This window comes from Panthera onca, chromosome B4, assembly GCF_046562875.1.
Source record: "Panthera onca isolate mPanOnc1 chromosome B4, mPanOnc1 haplotype 2, whole genome shotgun sequence".
Classification (NCBI taxonomy): domain Eukaryota; kingdom Metazoa; phylum Chordata; class Mammalia; order Carnivora; family Felidae; genus Panthera; species Panthera onca.
Window position 1 is genome coordinate 137,492,194 of NC_138345.1, and position 18,175 is coordinate 137,510,368.

General features: G+C 49.4%; 1 protein-coding gene across 4 annotated transcripts in view; it reads left to right on the plus strand.

The window, feature by feature from the left end:
* The window catches only part of ATXN10 (ataxin 10), a 537,342-nt gene that overhangs the window by 20,976 nt on the left and 498,191 nt on the right, over window positions 1–18,175 (plus strand). For all 4 annotated transcript variants that reach the window (XR_014138018.1, XM_081796279.1, XM_081796280.1 and 1 more), the window contains exon 3: window positions 5,142–5,224. Coding sequence is in view for 3 of the 4 variants with exons in the window: in XM_081796279.1 (XP_081652405.1) it covers window positions 5,142–5,224 (83 nt within the window). In the remaining variant the exon portion in view is untranslated. The remainder of the gene's footprint in view (window positions 1–5,141; window positions 5,225–18,175) is intronic.

The window sequence follows — 18,175 nt, forward strand, 5'->3', positions numbered from 1 at the left end:
ATGAAGTCAGAAGCCACAAAGAGCACGCTCAGCTTCCTTTCCTGGAATTGAATGTAGACAGAGCCTCCAGGCCTCCGTCACTGCTGTGGTGGGCAAAGTTGGGCTGGTCCAGAAGCCACTTGAGGGACCCCCTTTGCTGCCTAGACAGTCTTATACCTGGGGCTTTGATGTGATGAATGAGATTTTTAAGATCAAAGGAGAGCGGGGAGAAATGCCAGGGTTGTGTAACTTTAATACCAAACAGAGCCTGCTGTCCATCTGCAGATAAATGCCTAGAAACAATAATAATGTCGCTAATAATAGTTACCATGTAAAAACATAACTAGTTAGTGCTAAGCAGCAGTGGGCAGGGACTAGTGTGTTTTGTCCATTTCCTGGCAGAGAGGCCCTCCTGCGTGATGGGGGAGGAATAGGAGAGCCTTGGGACGGAGACTCTGACTGTGGGCAGGCAGACTCATCCCGTGCTTTGCCAGCCTCGTGGGGAAGGAAGCGAGCCTTCGGTGGGCCTGCCCTACGCCCAGGCTTTGTCCCAAGGGCTTGACCTGCAGGATCTTGATTTATTTTTAGAACAAACCCAAGAAATAGCATGCTACTATTTTTCCATTCTTAACAGAGAAGAAACTGTGACTTGGGGTATGGAACTTGTCTGAACAGCAGAGCCAGGGAACCTTCTCTGTGACTCCACAGCTGCCCCAAGTGCTCTGTGACACCCGTTGACCCTGTTGTGTGTGATTGCTCCGTCCCTTAAACAGCCACGGGACCCTGAACGAGAGCCTCGGCGTCCCTGAGCAGGGCGGGCCGTGTCTCCCACACAGGCCGTCAGGAGTGTCCTGTGAGCTTACTCCTGCAGACTGCAAGTGTGCTGCGTCCGTGGGTTTTGCACCTGCTCGGGAATGGGGTGGTACGATGAAAGTGGATGAGGATATGTCTTTCTTGGAAATGAATTCTCATTTTCTTTTTCTGAGTGTAAAAGTAACACCTAAACTGTAAAAATTCAAACATTACAAGAGTAAACACTATGGCAGATGAAATGTCAGCCGTCTTCCGGAGGGGCCGTCAAAGCCCGCACTATGCTTCGTGGCCGTGGGATCCCGCTCGCACGCAGCTTACACTTAGGGGTGAAGTGAGAATGAACATTAGAAGGTGTTCGTTTTTCTGCCTCTTTCCTTCTAGGATTGTGTTATTATTCACAGTTGATCTTCGAGGGAAGTTCCGACCGGTTAAGGCACCAGCTCCTGGAAAAACCATTTTTCTGGTCAGAAACACAAAAGATTCTAGTAAGGACTTCAAAGTCGACCTTAGCTAATTTCCGAGCCTGTCGGGATTCAGATTGCAGCTGAAGTTTTCTGGCGCTTTGTGTTAAGTTATGAAGGAGTTAATCAAAAGGTGTGATGCTCTCCAGGCCTTTTACATCTTCTGTCTGGACGCTGCCCTTGTGTAGACCAAGGTTGTGTTCTGCACATATGGAGTGTATAACACGGCGAGGCAGACAATCAGAGTCCAGTGAAATTTCAGGAAGTTCTCAGCACTACCCAAAGCAGTTAGTTCCGCAGGCCGGTGTAAACCCTGCTGCGGGGGTCGCTACACTCTTACCCTCAAGAGCCAGGGAGATGGTTCAGGCTTTGTGATCGCTGTCCCGGTTTCTGAGTTCTCCTGTCGTGGTGTGAGAGCAGCCACAGGTAACACGTGACTGAATGCCCGTGGATGCGTTTAAATTTGAATTTGGTAAAATTTTCATCTCATGAAATTACAGGTTTTTTTCTTTTCTCTTTCTCTCTTTCTCTTTTTTTTAATTCAAGAGCTCTGGCCATGTAGAAATAGGCCGTGGGCACATTGGCCCGGTGACCATCTGGCCGTATAGAGGCAAGAGCAGGAACGGCCTCTTTTCCTATCCTGGTCTGACAAGTAAAGGAGAAAGGAACAGTGGCTTTCTGACCCCCTGGCCTTGGGGAAGGGAGGGAGGACCCTCCCCGTGTACCCACTAGCCCTGGAAGGAAGTATCTTGGCTCCGGTCTGATTCCTGTTGAGAAGTGAGGCAGGTCGGGAGCTGCGTTGGTTTCCTTTGCTGCTAACAAATTACTGCAAACCCGTTGGCTTCAAACAACAGAAATTCGTTGGCCTCATAGTTCTGGAGTCACAAGTCCAAAATCAGTCTCACTGACCTCAAGTGAAGGTATCGGCAGGGCTGGCTCCTTCTGGGGTCTCTAATAGAGAATCCGTTCCCTGGTTTTTCTGTCTTCCTGAGGCCGCCCGCCCATTTTCCTTGGCTCCTGGCTCCGTCCTCCCCGTCTTCAAAGCAACACTGTGGCATCTTCCGGTATCTCTTTCTGGCTCTGACCATCCTGTATCCCTCTGGTAAGCACTCAGGATCACATGATGCCCACACAGATAATCCAGGATAACCTCATCATCTCAAAACCATTGATTTAATCACATCGAAAAAGTCTCTCGCAGTGTTTTCTGACCAACTTCGAGTCTTTGGCAGTAGCTGGGGGTCCAGCAGTTTAGTTCTATTTGGACCTATCTGGAGTTAGTGGCATCAGATCTCATAACTTAAAAGACTCAGTCCCACCAGATGGCCTTGCTTCAGATGTGAACGGGGTACCTGAGCTACATCTCTGCCTAGCTGACTACAAATTTGGAGGTTCCCGTGACACCCCTCAGATATGGTAATCCAGTATAAAGGCTCACAGAACTCAGGGAAGCCTTTACATCCTGTCCCCAGTTCACCATGAAGGATACAACTTACGGAGAGCCAAACAGAAGAGATGTGTAGGACAGGTGGGCAGCCACAGGGCTCTCTGCCCTCCCTGGGCCCATCTGCATCCTGCTGGCGTTCTGTTGTGTTCACCCAGCCACACTGAAGGTTTCCAAACTTCCGTGTAGTAGGGTTTTTACGAAGGTTCCTTCACATAGGCTTGATCATTGTCTGTTGGCGATGAACCTCGCTCTCCAGACCCCGTCCTCCCCAGAGGTCTGGAGGTTGGGGTGAAAGTTACAGCCCCTGATCACTTGGTTGGTCCCCCCTCCCCGGCAGCCAGGCCCCCTGTGAAGCTACCTGGAGACCCAGTAAGAGTCACCTTATCAGCATAAGGTCACGTATGGTTGAACGGGGCTTGGCGTGAGTAACAGAAGACACTCCTGACCACACCAGAAATTCCAGGGGTTTTAGGAGCTCTGGGCCAGGAACTGGGGACAAAGACCAAAAGTCTTTTTCTTCTTATACCACATCCCTTTGGCCATGTGAGATAATGTATTAACAGGTTCCAGAGTTTGGGATGTGGACACCTCTCAGGGCCATAATTTTCCTACCACAGCCCACCCGTTGGCCCCTAAAGATTGACGTCTGTTACACGTGCAGAAAGCATTCATCCCTTCTCGAGGTCCCCACGTGTTTGACTCTGACAGCATCAGCTCAAGTACAGAATCTCATCTAAGTCATCAACTGAGAAGTTCCAAATCTCAGTATCCAGTCATGTAAAAATTACTTATGGGTCCGACTCTGGACGCGCTCCATCCTGGGGCAGAATTTCTCTTTGTGCACATGTGAAGCTAGACAAGTTATCTGCTCCCCAAAGACAAGTTATCTGCTCCCCAAAGCCTAAGGTAACAGTTTTAGACATTATCCTTTGAGAGAGGAGAAAATTGAAGGAAAAGAGGAATTACTGATCCCAAGCAATTTCAGAATTCCGTTGGGCAAACTCAGGTTTCAGGGCCTGGGAAGAATCTTCTGTGGCTTGAGGCTGTGCCCCCGGCCCTCCCCTCAGCATCACCCTTCCTTTTTCTTGAAGGGTAGCACACGTTTGCCCCTGAGTAGTTGGATCAGCCTACTTCCTGCCTGGAGAATTTGGGGAGTCTGATTTCATCCTTTCTCGGTGCATTTTGTCCACGCTGGCAGAGTTTCTACCAGTAGAACCTTTCCAGCAACCTTGTGGGTCTCACCTGTATGTCATGGGGATTCACGCCATCAGACAAGGTGGCCCTCCATAGAGCCTTCCTAGATAACCCCGTCTCTATTCCTGGGTCCTGCTGTGGTGACGGAGGGGAGTGAGTCCCAGCCTTACCTCTTCAGAGAGCTCCCCCCACCGTGTGACTGAACACTCTGACCTTTTGATCCTTCCAAGTCATGAGCAAAAGGTTGTCCGGAAAGGTTTGGCTCCCTCCAGAGCACACTTTTCTTGACAGTCTGTCCCAGTTGTAGCATCTTTTGCAGTCTGGCTAGACTGACAGTTTCCTGAAGCAAGACCTGGTTCCCTTTCCACCTCCTTTATTTCTCCCCTTGGCGTCACTATTATACGCAGCAAGAAGCAGTCAGATCACACGTCCAGCATGTCGCTTGGAAACGTGCTCAGCCGAATGTCCAGGTTCCTCAGTTTGCTAAGCTTCTTCCCCTGTGGAGGAAGGGCCCCCTTTCCCCGGTTTCCGATGATCGCTCCCTCACTTCCTCCTGAGCCCTCACCGGCGGTCCCTTCAGTGTCCACACACCTACCCGTGGCATCAGAGCTTTTCATCCTGCGCCTCCCAGTTCTGCCCGCCCCGGCCCGGTCCCGGTCCCCGGTCCCGGTCCCCGGTCCCACAGCCGCGCCCACTGTTCAGATGTTTCTTCACGGCGCACCTCTGCTTCTGCTCCCAGATCCGCATTAGTTTCCTGCTGCTGCTCTGACGGATTACCCACCGCTGAGTGGCGTTCACACAACACGGATCTGTTACCCTCTGGTGTAGGAGTTCAGGAGGCTGAGTTCCCTCTGGAGGCTCCCGGGGAGAATCCTTCTCCTGGCCTTCCCCAGCTTCTAGAGGCTGCCTGTGTTCCCCGGGCTCGCGGCCCCTTCCTGGACTCTGACCCTCTAGTATTCTGCTTTCAAGAACCCTCGTGACCACATCGGGCCCACCCGGTTAATCCAGGATAATCTGCCCATCTCAAGATCCCGAATCTCCTCACAACCTGGAGTCCCCTTTGCCACATAAGGTAGCGCGTCCACAGGCTTGGAGGTTATGACGCGGACAGCTCAGGGCCACGATTCTGTTCAGTGCAGGAACCGTTAGCCAGTGCTCACGGCGCCCTTCCCTGGCTCATCATTTGAAATGCAGGTTTAAGAAAATCAACGTGTTTAACTTTGTCTTTTTTTAAAAACCCTTTACAGGAACTTGGATACAATTGGCGTTGCTGTCGATTTGATTCTTCTTTTCCGTGAACTGCGGGTGGAACAGGAATCCCTGTTGACAGGTAACTTGCAGTATGATTCACGGGTTATTTGTGTCTTTGAAACGGGTTTAAAAACTACAACTTGGAGTGTTGTTACGTCGTTCATTAAAGCAAATGTGTCGTGTTTCATGATACAGAGAAACTTACTTAGTGATGTTAGTGAATTTCCATAAAAAAGTGGCAACGGCTTCCTTTCCTCCCTCTGTTGTGGGCTGAACTGCGCCCCCCTTCCCCCCCGACCTGTCCCCAGATCCACATGGCGGAGTCCCCACCCTGTAGCGCTTCAGAATGTGGCTATATTTGGAGACCAGGCCTTTGAAGAGATAAAGAAGGTAAGATAAGTAATCCATTATGACTGGTGTCCTTGTAAGAAGAGGAGGTCAGAACACAGACACGCAGAGAGACGATGACCACGCGAGGACACGGGGAGGGGACAGCCATCTGCAAGCCCAGGAGGGGGATTCAGAAGGAACCAGCCCTGCCCACACCACGACCTTGGACTTCTAGCCTCTGAATTTAGAAAATAAATTCCCGTTGCTTCAGCCACCTGCTCTGTGGTGCTTCGTTATGGTGGCCTCGCCAAGTAATGGTGTCTCTCAGGATGTGTGAAGGTGGCATGCCTGTTCTTGGTGCTGAGTGTGCTCTGAACAGTGACCAAAGCAGGCAGAAAATCTTTGCCTCAGCGTGTTTACAGTGCAGTGGAGGGGGTCCGGTGCTAAATATGTTACCTAAGTCAAATACCTGGCATGACTGAGGGAGGGTAGCTCTCTGATTGTTGGATAGCTGTTGATAAGGGATTAGGAGAGAAATCAAGCCTCTTGATTTGAAGACCAGGAAGCTTTTCTAGACTTTTTTGAATGTTTCTGGTTCTTAAGGTATTAGCATCTATACATCTTCTTTGGACAGGGATCATTACTGTAATATCCTGTAAGAAAACAGAATTTTAACATATGATCTCTATCCAAGGCCTCGGAACGCTTCTGGGCAAACCCAAGTCATTTAATAATAAAATCTTAATGTAAATGTTCAGCTTATAAGATTTACTAGATCGTGGAGTGAACAAATTCTTTCTGATAATTCAATAAATACGTCCTCTAAAGGAGAAATCCCCACAGGTGCCTGGGTGGCTCAGTTGGTTAAGCATCTGACTCGATCTTGGCTTAGGTCATGATCAGAGCCCTGAGTCTGGCTCTTCTGATAGCACGTGGAGCCTGCTTGGGATTCATTATCTCTCCCTCCCCGCCGCCCCCGTCCTCCCCCCCCCCCCCCGCCACTTCCCCACACACGCACATGCGTGCTCTGTCTCTCTCAAAATAAATAAACTTAAAAAAAAATAATAAAGGAGCAATCTCCAGCAATTTGTAGAATATGATGTTATTTATAAGTTGGTTTACATCTAGTTCTCATTGCCTGTACTGACTCTAAACAGTGAGGCCTTTCATGTTCATGGTAATATACGTGCTACCGTTGGGGTCGAGGAGAGAACTAGATGGGGTAGTCTCTTCACAGGCAGAGAAACTGAGGCACAGAGCACAGGGGGCTAAATTAGCTGTCAGAGGTGCTGCCTGGCTCAGTTCAGTTCTCTTCCTGTTCTGTGATTCCTTAGTGTTCTCATTTAAAACGCCTTTGTTAAAATTCCTGCGTCTCTACCTGGTTGAGAGTTCTTCTTTTGGGGAATCGCAGTGATCTTTTCAATTAACTAAATTGTCTAAGACTCTGCACACAAAGCGTTTGCTCTGCGTTTTTTTGAACAGCTCTAATTTCTCAGGTATTCTCGAGAAACCGATAGGGTGTAGGATTTAGTTGGAGGGCATTTTGAAGACGTTCTGTGCTTAACGGTCTTTTTGTAGCTTCATTTTATGGCGAAACGGAAGCCTCCGTGCTCCAGTTGGGGGAAGACAAATCGGCAGTGAGATCCAGGTTGCGCTCTGTTGCGTGGAAAAGCCTCTGGTTTTGAAGCCTGCGTGTGGCGCGAGAAGGGGAGTTCGGAGTGGACCGCGTTCCATAATTACTGAGACCTCCTGGCGTGGTGGATAGTGGGGCCCTGGCAGCACCGAAGCGGGCGGACGTGGGTTTCCCTGGATGGATTCCTGCATGAGACACCCCGGGGAGGCAGGGCGCGCACGCTGTGACTGAGTAACTGGCAGAGCCAGCGGCCCGCCGCGGGGGCGTCGAGCCCCATCCCCACGCCCCCGCGCAGCAGCGCTGCTCCCGAAACGGCCCCTCGCCCGCCGCTCCCCATCCTTACGGCAGCACATCAGGCGCCCTCCTGTCTTCCCCGGGCTCCAGGGGCCCCTCCGCTCTACCCCAGACGCGCCACGGGAGACTTGCTGTAGGGTGTTCACGTGATCAAAGACTGTTTCACGGGACTGATTTTTCTCTTCGCCGAATCAAGTAGGCGATCCGACGAAAAACTTACAGGAGCTGATTGCTGAAACTTTTCATGACCTGATTTGTCGTTGATGAATACATTGGCTGTGTGGTCGGTGGCCTGGCTTTTCATTGATACGTGCCAGTCAGAGGGCAGATCTTCAGACACCTGTGTTGTGTTGTGTTGGTGTGTTCAGAGTTGTTTGCCGGGTTGGCGGCTGTATTTGTTTTTGTTTTTTTAATTTTTTTTTTAACATTTAATTATTTTTGAGAGAGAGAGAGAGAGAGAGTATGAGCGGGAGAGGGGCAGAGAGGGAGGGAGACACAGAATCCGAAGCAGGCTCCAGGCCCCGAGCGGTCGGCACAGAGCCCGACGCGGGGCTCGAACCCACAAACCGCGAGAGCACGACCTGAGCCGAAGTCGGGCGCCTAACGACTGAGCCACCCGAGGGCCCCTTGGCAGCTGCGTTTGTGTTAGTTTCATTAAGTGATACGTTTCTTACTGACGTGAGACTCACGGGCACACGGGTAAGCACTCGCGGGTGAACCGTTGAGCGGCACTTGGGGCAGTCGCCGTGTTGTGCCCCCACCGGCTCAGATTGCACATACTTTCACGATCCCGAAAGGCGACCCTGTGCCCCCTGAGCTGCTGCTTTCCGCCTCCCCTCCCCTGAGCCCTGGCTGCCGCTGGTCTGCGTTCTGTCTCTGCGGGATTACCTCTTCTGGATTTCTCCTGGGAGTGGAATCAGGATTATTGGACCTTCTTTGGCTTCTTTCACTCAGCAGAATGTTGTCCAGAGTTTATCCCCGTCGTAGCCTGTGTCAGCACTTTATTGTTTCAGATGACTGAACGACGTTCCGTCGTGTGCACGTAGCACAGTTTGTCTGTTCACTCAGTGCCGGACGTGGGGTCGTCTCCACCGTTTGGCTGTTCGGGTCGGTGCTGCTCTGAGCAGGCGCGGATGTGTCCCATCCGAGTACCGTTCTCTGTTCCTTGAGTGTATCAGGAAGAATTTCTGGGGCAGTTTTATATTTAAATTGTCAAGGAACTGCCAGACTTCTCTCAGCGGCTGAACTGTTTTTCGTCTTTACTGAGAACGTACATCATTCCGGTTTCTCCATGTCCCTGCCGACGTTTATTTTCCTTTTTTAAATTTTTTTTGGACTCTAGTCATGCTGACATTTGTGCAGTGGTGTCTCATCGCGATTTGCGTTTTCCTCTTGAGGAATGATGCCGAGCACCTTCTTAGGCGCCTGGTTTGGCCATTGGTAGATCTTCTTTGGGGAATTGTCTGTTCAGGTTCTTTGCCCAGCTGTTCATCGGGCTGTTTGTCTTTTTTGTGGGTGAATTTCAAGAGTTATTTGTATATTGTGCATACTGAGAATTGCGGTGAATCTGTAGATCCATTTGGGGCCACCTGGCCATCTTCGTGACCCTGAGTCTTCTGGTCCGTGAATGTGGACCGTCTCTCCACGCGTTTAGGTCTGTAAGTTCCGGTTGTGTTGGCTTCAGGCGGATCACGTGTGTTTATAGGCAGAGTGGGAGGATATTACTGAGGCAAGGAGGAGAAGGGACGTCAAAAAGGTATTTCTCACTCCTTGGGAAAGGCAGTTCACGGTATTCCTGAATTTATTTGGAATTCAGCAGTGAAATTTGGACTCAACAATGAAACTTAAAGAAGTTTTGTAGTACGTTAGTTCAAGCGTAACATAAGCCTTGTAAAAAGTATTCTGGTTCTTTCTTTTTTTTTAAAATTTTTTAATGTTTACTTATTTTTGAGAGACAGAGTGTGAGAGTGGGAGGCACAGAGAGAGAGGGAGACACAGACTCCGAAGCAGGCTCCAGGCTCTGAGCTGTCCGCACAGAGCCCGACGCGGGGCTCAAACCCACGGACCGTGAGATCATGACCTGAGCCGAAGTTTGACGCTCCACTGACTGAGCCACCCAGGCGCCCCAGAAGTATTCTGGTTCTTAATAAAGCGCCCATACTGTGTTGTGACTGTTTCTCTGTGAGAATCGTCTTTTTGTGGATTTTTAGCAGGGTATCTGTGCCAGCTTTTTGTTACCACTCTTGAGGTAAAAACTGTAATTACATTGTCAAAATAATATTTAGAGTATTATTTTCAGAGAATAATTGCAGTGGTGTGACGAATATATTATGCTCATCAAATTTTATGTAAACACAAGCATGAGTTATTTTAATTGAGTTATTGGTGTTGTTTTTGGCCTTTATTTTCTAATCTGTAAAAATAATGTTGGGATTTTTGAGGGGCTTTGTAACATTTGCAATATTTACACAGATCAGTTGATAAGCTGTTTGGTCAAAGTAAACGGCCATTTGTACTTGTCTGGGGTTTCTTTTCTTGCCGCTAGGACACCTTTAAACCTTTTCCTTCCTGGAATCGTGTTCTGATTCAGAGTGCTAATTTTTAGCTGCCTGATGAATTGTTAGGTCAGTTGGCTTCCAGACCAACTTATATTGTTGGCGTGTGTGTGTGTGTGTGTGTGTGTGTGTGTGTGTGTGTGTGAGCAATTTTACAAAGATTTGGCTGTTAACATTCTAAAATACTCAGTGAAAATATAAAGGGCATTTTAAATTGTGATTTAAGATTAAAAATGAGGATCTAACTTTTCACTGTAACCATTTTCCATAACTTGTTACAGAGTAATTTTTAAAAACTCAGGAAAGTGGAAAGAAAAATAGTCATCGTGTACATGCAGGCTGCTTTAGACAAACACTTGACTTTTTTTAGTCCTTTTTCAGTGTTTGTACGTATGGGAATGACTGTGTACTTGGAATTCTAGATCTTGCGTCTTTTGGATCGTAATGTTAACTCTGTTCAGTTTTGAAGTTCTTGGTTCATCGTTTCCTTTGTATTTTTTTTTTTGTCCTTCTCTCGGTGTTGGCGATCCCCGGCCACAGCTCGGCCATCTTTGAGCCAGGAATCGTTGAATCACTGTGTAAGTGAGGGGCGCAGGCACATTACACACCTTATCTTCCTTAATCTTCGTGGCTACTCTGCCTTTGAGGTGTTGGAGGAACAGCGCGTCCCGTGCTCAGCCAGGGATCAGGTGATAGGACTCGAAGGGAAGGCCAGATCCCCTGAGAGCCTGAGGACAGAGGACGGGAGCCCTGGGCCCCGACCAGCAGGCCGGCCCCCTCCTCTGGCAAAGCAGAGGCCTAGAAAGCTTAAAGACTTCGGAAGTCCCCCCGCTCTTAAAATTGCCCTCTGGTTGCTGATGGGTGGGCGGGGGGATCCTTTCGGGGAGCAAAATCTTTCATTTCGGCTCCTTCTCCTGTGACTTGTTACCTTGATCAGCCTCGATTCCCCCCTTGGGGAAGAGCCACCCGCCTGCTGCTGCTTTTGCCCCGGGGCGGGCTGTGTGATGGGGTTCTGGTTTGCCCCGTGTAAAAGGCATAGATGTCAATACCTGCCTCCCAGGTTGTCGCGGGGGTCAGAGGAGGTGCTCCCGGTGGATCCTCCGCAAGCGTCAGTTACCGCCTCCGTTCTCGCTGCCGCTGTCCCTCAGCCCTCGCTTCTTGGCGCTCAACCCGTGCTGGTGTTTACTTCCTCGGAAGCGTCTCGGTCTCTTTCCGCTCAGGATCTCGTCACATGCCATTCCGCCTGCATGGGCTGCGCTGGCCCCGACGTGAACCGCTTCCAAAACAGTGAGCAAACAGCAGGGCGCGGGCGTCTCCGCCTCGGCACGCATGCCACGCATAGCTGGGGCGCGGCCCTGGGAGGCCGAGGCCCGGCCAGCAGGGGCCTTTTAGGTATGGGGTGTGTCGCCAGGAGGGGGCTGGGACTGGCGTTTCGGGGGAGTATCTGGTTACCGCAAAGGACAGAAGTATTTCAAGTATTTCCCCGGCCAGCATTGCGGTGCCCGTGTGAACCATACGGACACCGGCTCGCTCCCATCAGCCGGCTGGCCTTGAAGGCGCGCAGCGCGGCCTTAGTCGTGGCCGGCCCCTCACTGGCCGCTGATTTATGTGCTCGCTCTGTGCCTCTTTTCTTCATCTGTGAAATGTGGACGGTGCCGTCCGCCTTAACTATGAAGATACAGTAAGAACCCACATAAATCCCACCTGCACATCACGGGAGCGATTGCTGCGCGTTGGACGTCGTTCTGGCTCCTCGGCCACTGTCACTCACCCTGGCGTCCGGGTCCTGTGTGGCGTTGCCGGGCCCGGGCGTCCGTGTGTCGGGCCCAGCTGAGCGGCAGGCGGGAGGAGGAGGCAGGGACTCGCTCCCCACTTGCGTCTCCCTCCCAGAGCCGTACCTGCGCCCACCTTCCGTTGCTTTCCCCGTCGGCCTCGTTTTGTTTCCCCCGGGGGGGACCGTCATCAGCTGGCCAGGCCTTGTCCACGCACCCTCCCTAAGGTGTCCCCTGTGCTCCCGAGGCATCCGCGGTCACCGGGCGGCCCCTTTCCCCAGGGGCCTGGCTCCCAGCCCCGCGGAGCCCCTACAGGTCCTGGGCTCTCAGAAGCTCCCCCTGGTGCCGTCGGTTCCGAGGGTGGTAGCTGTTTCCTGTAGCCCCGGTGTCTGTGTTACCTCAGTGTTGCCTTTGCAGCGTATCTGATCCCTGATAGCAAGTTTTCTTCGTTGAAACAACTAGTTCGGTTCTGTTCGCCTGAGGTCCTGCCTGAGCTATGATCCTGCTCTAAGGCCTGTGCTTGGTGCCTCTTCTCTTGCTCCCACAGGGGCCCCCTATGCCTTCCTCCCTCTCTTCCCCACTCCTCCCTCCTGCTCTCCCTTCTCTCCATCTGCTCTGCTGGAGAGGGCACGTCCAGGAGATGGAAACTTGAACGCCATAACTTGAACGGGGACAATTTCATGTAAAGAACTGCTAACTGTCACAAAGTCTTGAAATACAGGATTGGGGCGCCTGGGTGACCCAGTCGGTTAAGCGTCCGACTTCGGCTCAGGTCATGATCTCACACGGTTCGTGGGTTCGAGCCCTGTGTTGGGCTCTGTGCTGACAGCTCAGGGCCTGGATCCTGCTTCGGATCCTGTGTCTCCCTGTCTCTCTGCCCCTCCCTCGCGCACGCCCTGTTTCTGTCTCAAAAATAAATAAACACACACACAAATCAAAAACGACAGAGGATCTGGCCGGTGGGGAAGTCGTGGGGAGGCGGTGTCGGCGGAACTTGCTGGAAATCCACCCTCTGGGGTGCAGGGGCAGGTCGTTCACAGGGAGGTATCCTGACTCGGAACTTGCTCAGAAGCATCCCGAGGAAGTTCTCGGCTGCTGGACACGCCCGGTTGGTCACAATTTGCCGGAGCAAATCACTGGAGAGACTCGACCGCGGCGGGCGGATGCCGGAGAAGCAGCGTGCTGCAGGAAGCCTGGCGATGCCGAACTTGCCAGCCGGCGAAGGAGACTTCCCGGAAGGGCCCGTCTGCCCTTTGGCAGGGCAGGCGGTGGAGGGTTTACGAGACCGGCGCCCGCTCGGAAACCTAGTCAACCCGGCCCGCGCACGGCTCCCGGGGATGTCCGGGAGGCGCCGGGTTTAGAGAGCCCTCAGCTGCGCCGCACCACCTTCTCATAGACGCTCGGGTGTCATCTGGCTGATTTTTGCCAGTCCGGCGGGTGTGTAGTAGAATCTTGGCCTCTTCCATGGGGTTCAGCACTTTCTATACTTTGCCTTTTGGAGATCTTTATTAAGCGTTGCTTCAAATCCCCCCTCCCGTTTTTCAAATCAGATTTGTCTGTCTTTTTACCGACTTACAAAAGCTCAAATCCTGTGGTAGTTACGTGTTTCTGTTACGTGTTCATTCATATCTTTTCCTGTTCTGTGGATAGTTTTTGTTTTTTAACCCTAGGATGTTAACACTTTTGAGAAAAAAGTGTTAGTTTTGATGTAGTCTAGGTGGTTAATGTTTTTCTCTATGGTATTATTTTGTGTGTCTTGTTTAAAATATCTTACTCTGCAGTGTTGTTTTCTAAAAGCTTTCTAGTTCACTTTTTTACGCTTAGGTTAGTACTTGGAGTTGAATTTTCTGTGTCGTGTGGGGCAGGAGCCCAGTTTCCATTTTTTATACTGGTACCTACCATTGCTTACTGTTTTCTGAAAACAAATCCTCTTACCTCGTGATTTTCAACAGCGTCTCAGCTGTCGGCTGTTTATATCATGACATAAATTTTAGAATCATCTTGTCAGATTAGAGATGCCCACACAAACATATAGATGTTCACTGATGTGTAAAATGACACACACACACACACACACACACACACACACACACACCCCGTGGGGAATTCAGTCTCAGATTGCATTTGATCTCTAGAGAAAAACGGATTCCTCTCATCTGTGAACGTGGTATAATTCTTTACTCAATCAAGTTTTAGAATCTTTTTTCTTAGTGGCACTGGGCATCATTTTTAGTTACATTTTTGATGCTTTTTTCTTTTTAATGTTTATATATTTATTTTGAGAGAATGAGAGAGAGAGAGGGAGAGGGAGAGAGGGAGAGAGAGATGTGAGCGGGAGAGGGGTAGGGAGAGAGGGAGACATAGAATCCCAAACAGGCTCCATGCTGCCAGTGCAGAGCCTGACGTGGGGCTCGAACCCATGAACCGTGAGATAGTGACCTGAGCCAGAATCAAGAGTCGGATGCTTAACTGACTAAGCCACCCAGGCGCCCCATTTTTGGTGCTTTTATGAATAGGCTCCATTCTTGATTTTTTTTGCTCGTTCCCTGTATGTATGGAAGTATTACTGACTTTTTAAATGTTGACTTTGCATCCAGAAGCTTTTGGGACTCACTAATTCAGACAACTCGTACGCCTAAAAGTGTTGACCACATACATTAGAAATGACCTTTCAACTGTAGAGGAAAACAAAAAAACAGTTCAGTGTTGTCTTCTCCAGCGTTTGGCCTTTCTTTTCTTGCCGGCCCGGATCGTCAGGGGAGTGTGGACTGGAAGTGGTGATAGCAGGCACCTCCGTCTCCTTCCCTTTCAGAAGGAAGGCTCCTTCTCCATCTGGCTGTTAACCATAACGTGCACCTTGCGTTTTGTGTTGGGGACCCATTTTTAGGGTAAAGAAGCCCTCCTCTGTTCCTCGGTGGCTATGAGTTGTTCAGTTTGGCTTGTTGTTTAAAATTATGAACGGGTGTCGAATTTCACCAGCTGCGTCTTCTGCAGTCTTCGGGATGATCGGATCGGTTTGTCCTTTGTAGGTTGATGCGGTCACTTACAAAGTTCGACTCTGGGAGGGTAGAGCAGTTTGCGGTGCGGGTGTGAGTGCAGCTTCCTCTCTGGTACGAGATTCCTCCTGAAACACGGGTTTTGCGTTTTTACCTTCTGTCCTCTTCCTTTTTCATAGTGTGCGTGTTCAACTTGGGTATCGGTCCCAGTGAGGCTGGCCGCACCGGCTTGGTTTGAGGGTCTGCTCGCTCTCTTCCCGTTCCCTGGAAGGGTTGTGTAAGTTGGAAGTCTTTTTTCTGCCTTGAATGTGAGCTGGCGGGAAAGCCGTCTGGGTGTAGGATGTGTTTTTGTGGGAAAATGTGACTGCCGCTTCAGTTCCCTTCGTGGCCGTCGCGCTCTGCGGGCGTTCCCTGGATATTTTACAGAGACAGTTTGTGTTAGCTGTGCTCTAGGGATTTGTTCATTTAATTGAAGTTTGCAAACAGTGTGGCCTCATGTTATTTGTGATATCTTCTGACTTTCTCTTTTGGCAGCCTCGCCTTTGTCATTTCTGAACGTGTAACGTCGGCGTCCTTTGTGTCTTTCCTCCATTTTGACCCGTTTTTCCAAAGGTTGGTCTGTATGGTGCTTTCTGAAGAGTCACGTTTTCGATTTCCTGATACCCTCTTTTTATGACTGCTGTCAGTTTTAATAATTTCTTGCTCTTAATCTTTATTTTGTTCCTTCCCTGTTTTGGGATATTTTTATTCTTTTTGTAATTTCTCGAAGCGGGTATTCATTGATTTTTGTCATTCTTCCCCAAAATACGCATTTTAAAGCTTTAAAAAGGTTTTCCTTTCTGTACTGTGTTAGCTGCATCGCGAAGCTTTGGTTTGAGGTATTTTTGTTAACATTTGGTTTGAAATATTGTATTTCCGTAGTGATTTCTTTTCTGTCCCCACAGGTTATTTAGGGGTCTGTTTTCTTGTTCTAAACCTGGTGACTTTCCGATCATTTTGGGGACTAATTTCCCCCAAATACTCGCACGTAGGTGTAATTGCCACGTAGGAAGCGAGCACTGTCTGTATGGCAGTCTTTGAAAGTGCGTGGAGACTCGTCTTTTTCTCCGGCACGTGGTGAAGTGCTTGGCGGTGTGTCCTTGGGAAGACCGTACGCTCTGCGGCTGAAACCCGTTTTTCCTTTTCACTAATCAGCTTCACGTATAAGCAAGTGGGTGCTCGGATAAGCACGAGACAACCGTATTGGGTTGATACGGTCGCAGGAATAAATCCGGAATCACGATACCTTGTGATTGTGTGACTTGGGTCAGATTCCTTATAACCGCCGTGGGTCTCGGTCTGCTGTGCTCTGTAACGAGGATAGAAGCACCTGTCTCGGCAGTAGGGTTCTCCATACGGTAGTACAGTAAGCATTGTGATAAGCAAATGCGTATATAGTAAGCGCTCACGGTGTCTGTTTAGAGTCTCCGACCCCAGGAACAAACACATGTTTTCACGGAACATTTGGAAACCTGACATTTTAAACCAGTATTTATCAAGTCCGTATTGTGCCAGTAAAGAGGGTGGCCAGGTGAGCCTTTTCTGCGTTCTCTCCCGCACGTTCAACTGTGTTAGCAGGTTCCCGTGTCATCCTTATGACCGACAAAACAGGGACTGTCCACGTTCCGGGGGGGAACTTGGATCTCACAGAGGTCACGTGCCTTGCGCACATTCACGCTACGTTGGGAGTTGCACACAGGTCTGTGTTTGTGGCCGGTACACAGTTGTGTTCTCCTGTTACTCTTTCCTTTAATAGACTATTTTTTAGAGCGGATTTTGGTTCACAGCAAAATTGAAAAGGTTCAGAGATTTCTCGTGGGTCTTCTGCCCCTGCCCCTGCACAGCCTCCCTCGCGTTTCACGTGTGGCGCCACAGTGACAGCTGATCCTGAGCAATAAGCTTGAATGCGCGGCTCCTCACCTTCGCAGATGGACTTTTACACAACATGCTGTGAATGTATTGTCTCTGCCCCGTCAGTTTCTTAGTGTTTTCTTTTCTCTAGCTTTCTTTATTGTAAGAATATAGTGTATGAAACAACGTACAAAATATGTTAATCAGCTGTTTATGTCATTGATAAATCTGGTTAGCAGTAGGTTATTTATTCATAGTTAAGTTTTAGGGGAGTCAGAGGTCATCTGTGGATTTTCGACCGTGTGGGGATCAGTTCCTCTACCCACCCCCCCCCTCCCCCCGCCCCATGTTCAAGGGTCATCTGTAATGCATTTGTTATGTTGTTATCATCCAAAGTCCGTAGTTTACATCATGGTTCATTCTTGGTGTTTTACATTTCATGGGTTTGGACAAAAGTATGTGCAGTGACGTGTATTCACCGTGATAGAATCATGCAGAATAGTTTCACTGCCTGAAAGTCCTCTGTGCTCTGCCTGTTCATTGTCCCTGCCCTGGTCCTGGGCGACCACAGATCTTTTTGCTGTGTCCATAGTTTCGCTTTTTCCAGAACGTCACAGTCGGGATCATACGGTATGTGGCCTTTTCACTTGGTAATTGTGTGGAAGTTTCCTCCATGTGTGTTCATGGTTTGAGAGCTCGTGTCTTTTTAGTGCTGAGTAACGTTTCCTTGTGTGCACGGACTGCAGTTCCTTTATCTGGTCACGTACGGAAGGACGTCGTGGTTGCTTTCATAATTTCATTTGGCAATTATGAGTGAAGCTGCCGTAAACATTAATGTGCAGGGTTTTGTGTGGACATAAGTTTTCGGTCACTTTGGGTAGATACCAAGGGTTGCGATCGTTGGATTGTATGTTAAGCGTGTGCGTGGTTTTGTAAGAAGCCGCGGGACTGAACTGTCCTTCACAGTGGCCGTACCATTCTGCGTCCCTACCAGCCGTGCGTGAGCGTCCCTGTCGCTCACATCCGTGCCGGCACTGTGTGTTGTCAGTGTTGTGGGTGTTGTCCAATATGCTCTAGTTTTATCGGGTGAAATGTTCTGAATGTGTCAACTAGGTTGTTACTAAATGCTGTTAAAATCTTTTACATAGACTAGTTTTTTGTCTGCCTGTTTTGTAAGTCACCAGGAAAGTTGTATTACTACTGCAGAGTTTAATTGTGGGTTTTTTTCTTTCTTCTGTAGTTTTGTCAATTTTTCTTTTAATTATATGTATGTGTGTGTATACGTATGTATATATTTGAGGCCATGTTATGATTACAATCTATAATTATTATCTTTTTGGTGAATTGTCATTCTGAAATCTTTTTTTTTTTTTTTTGAAGTTTATTTCTTTTCTTTAGCAGTCTCCACACCCAACATGGGGCTCACACTCACAGCCTTGAGACTGAGAGTTTGTGCTCCACCGACTGAGCCAGCCCGGCGCCCCTGAAATGATAATGCTTGTTTGCCTTAATGTTTGTTACGTCTCATTTTAAGGGGTCTATGACTTCCTGTTTAGCTGG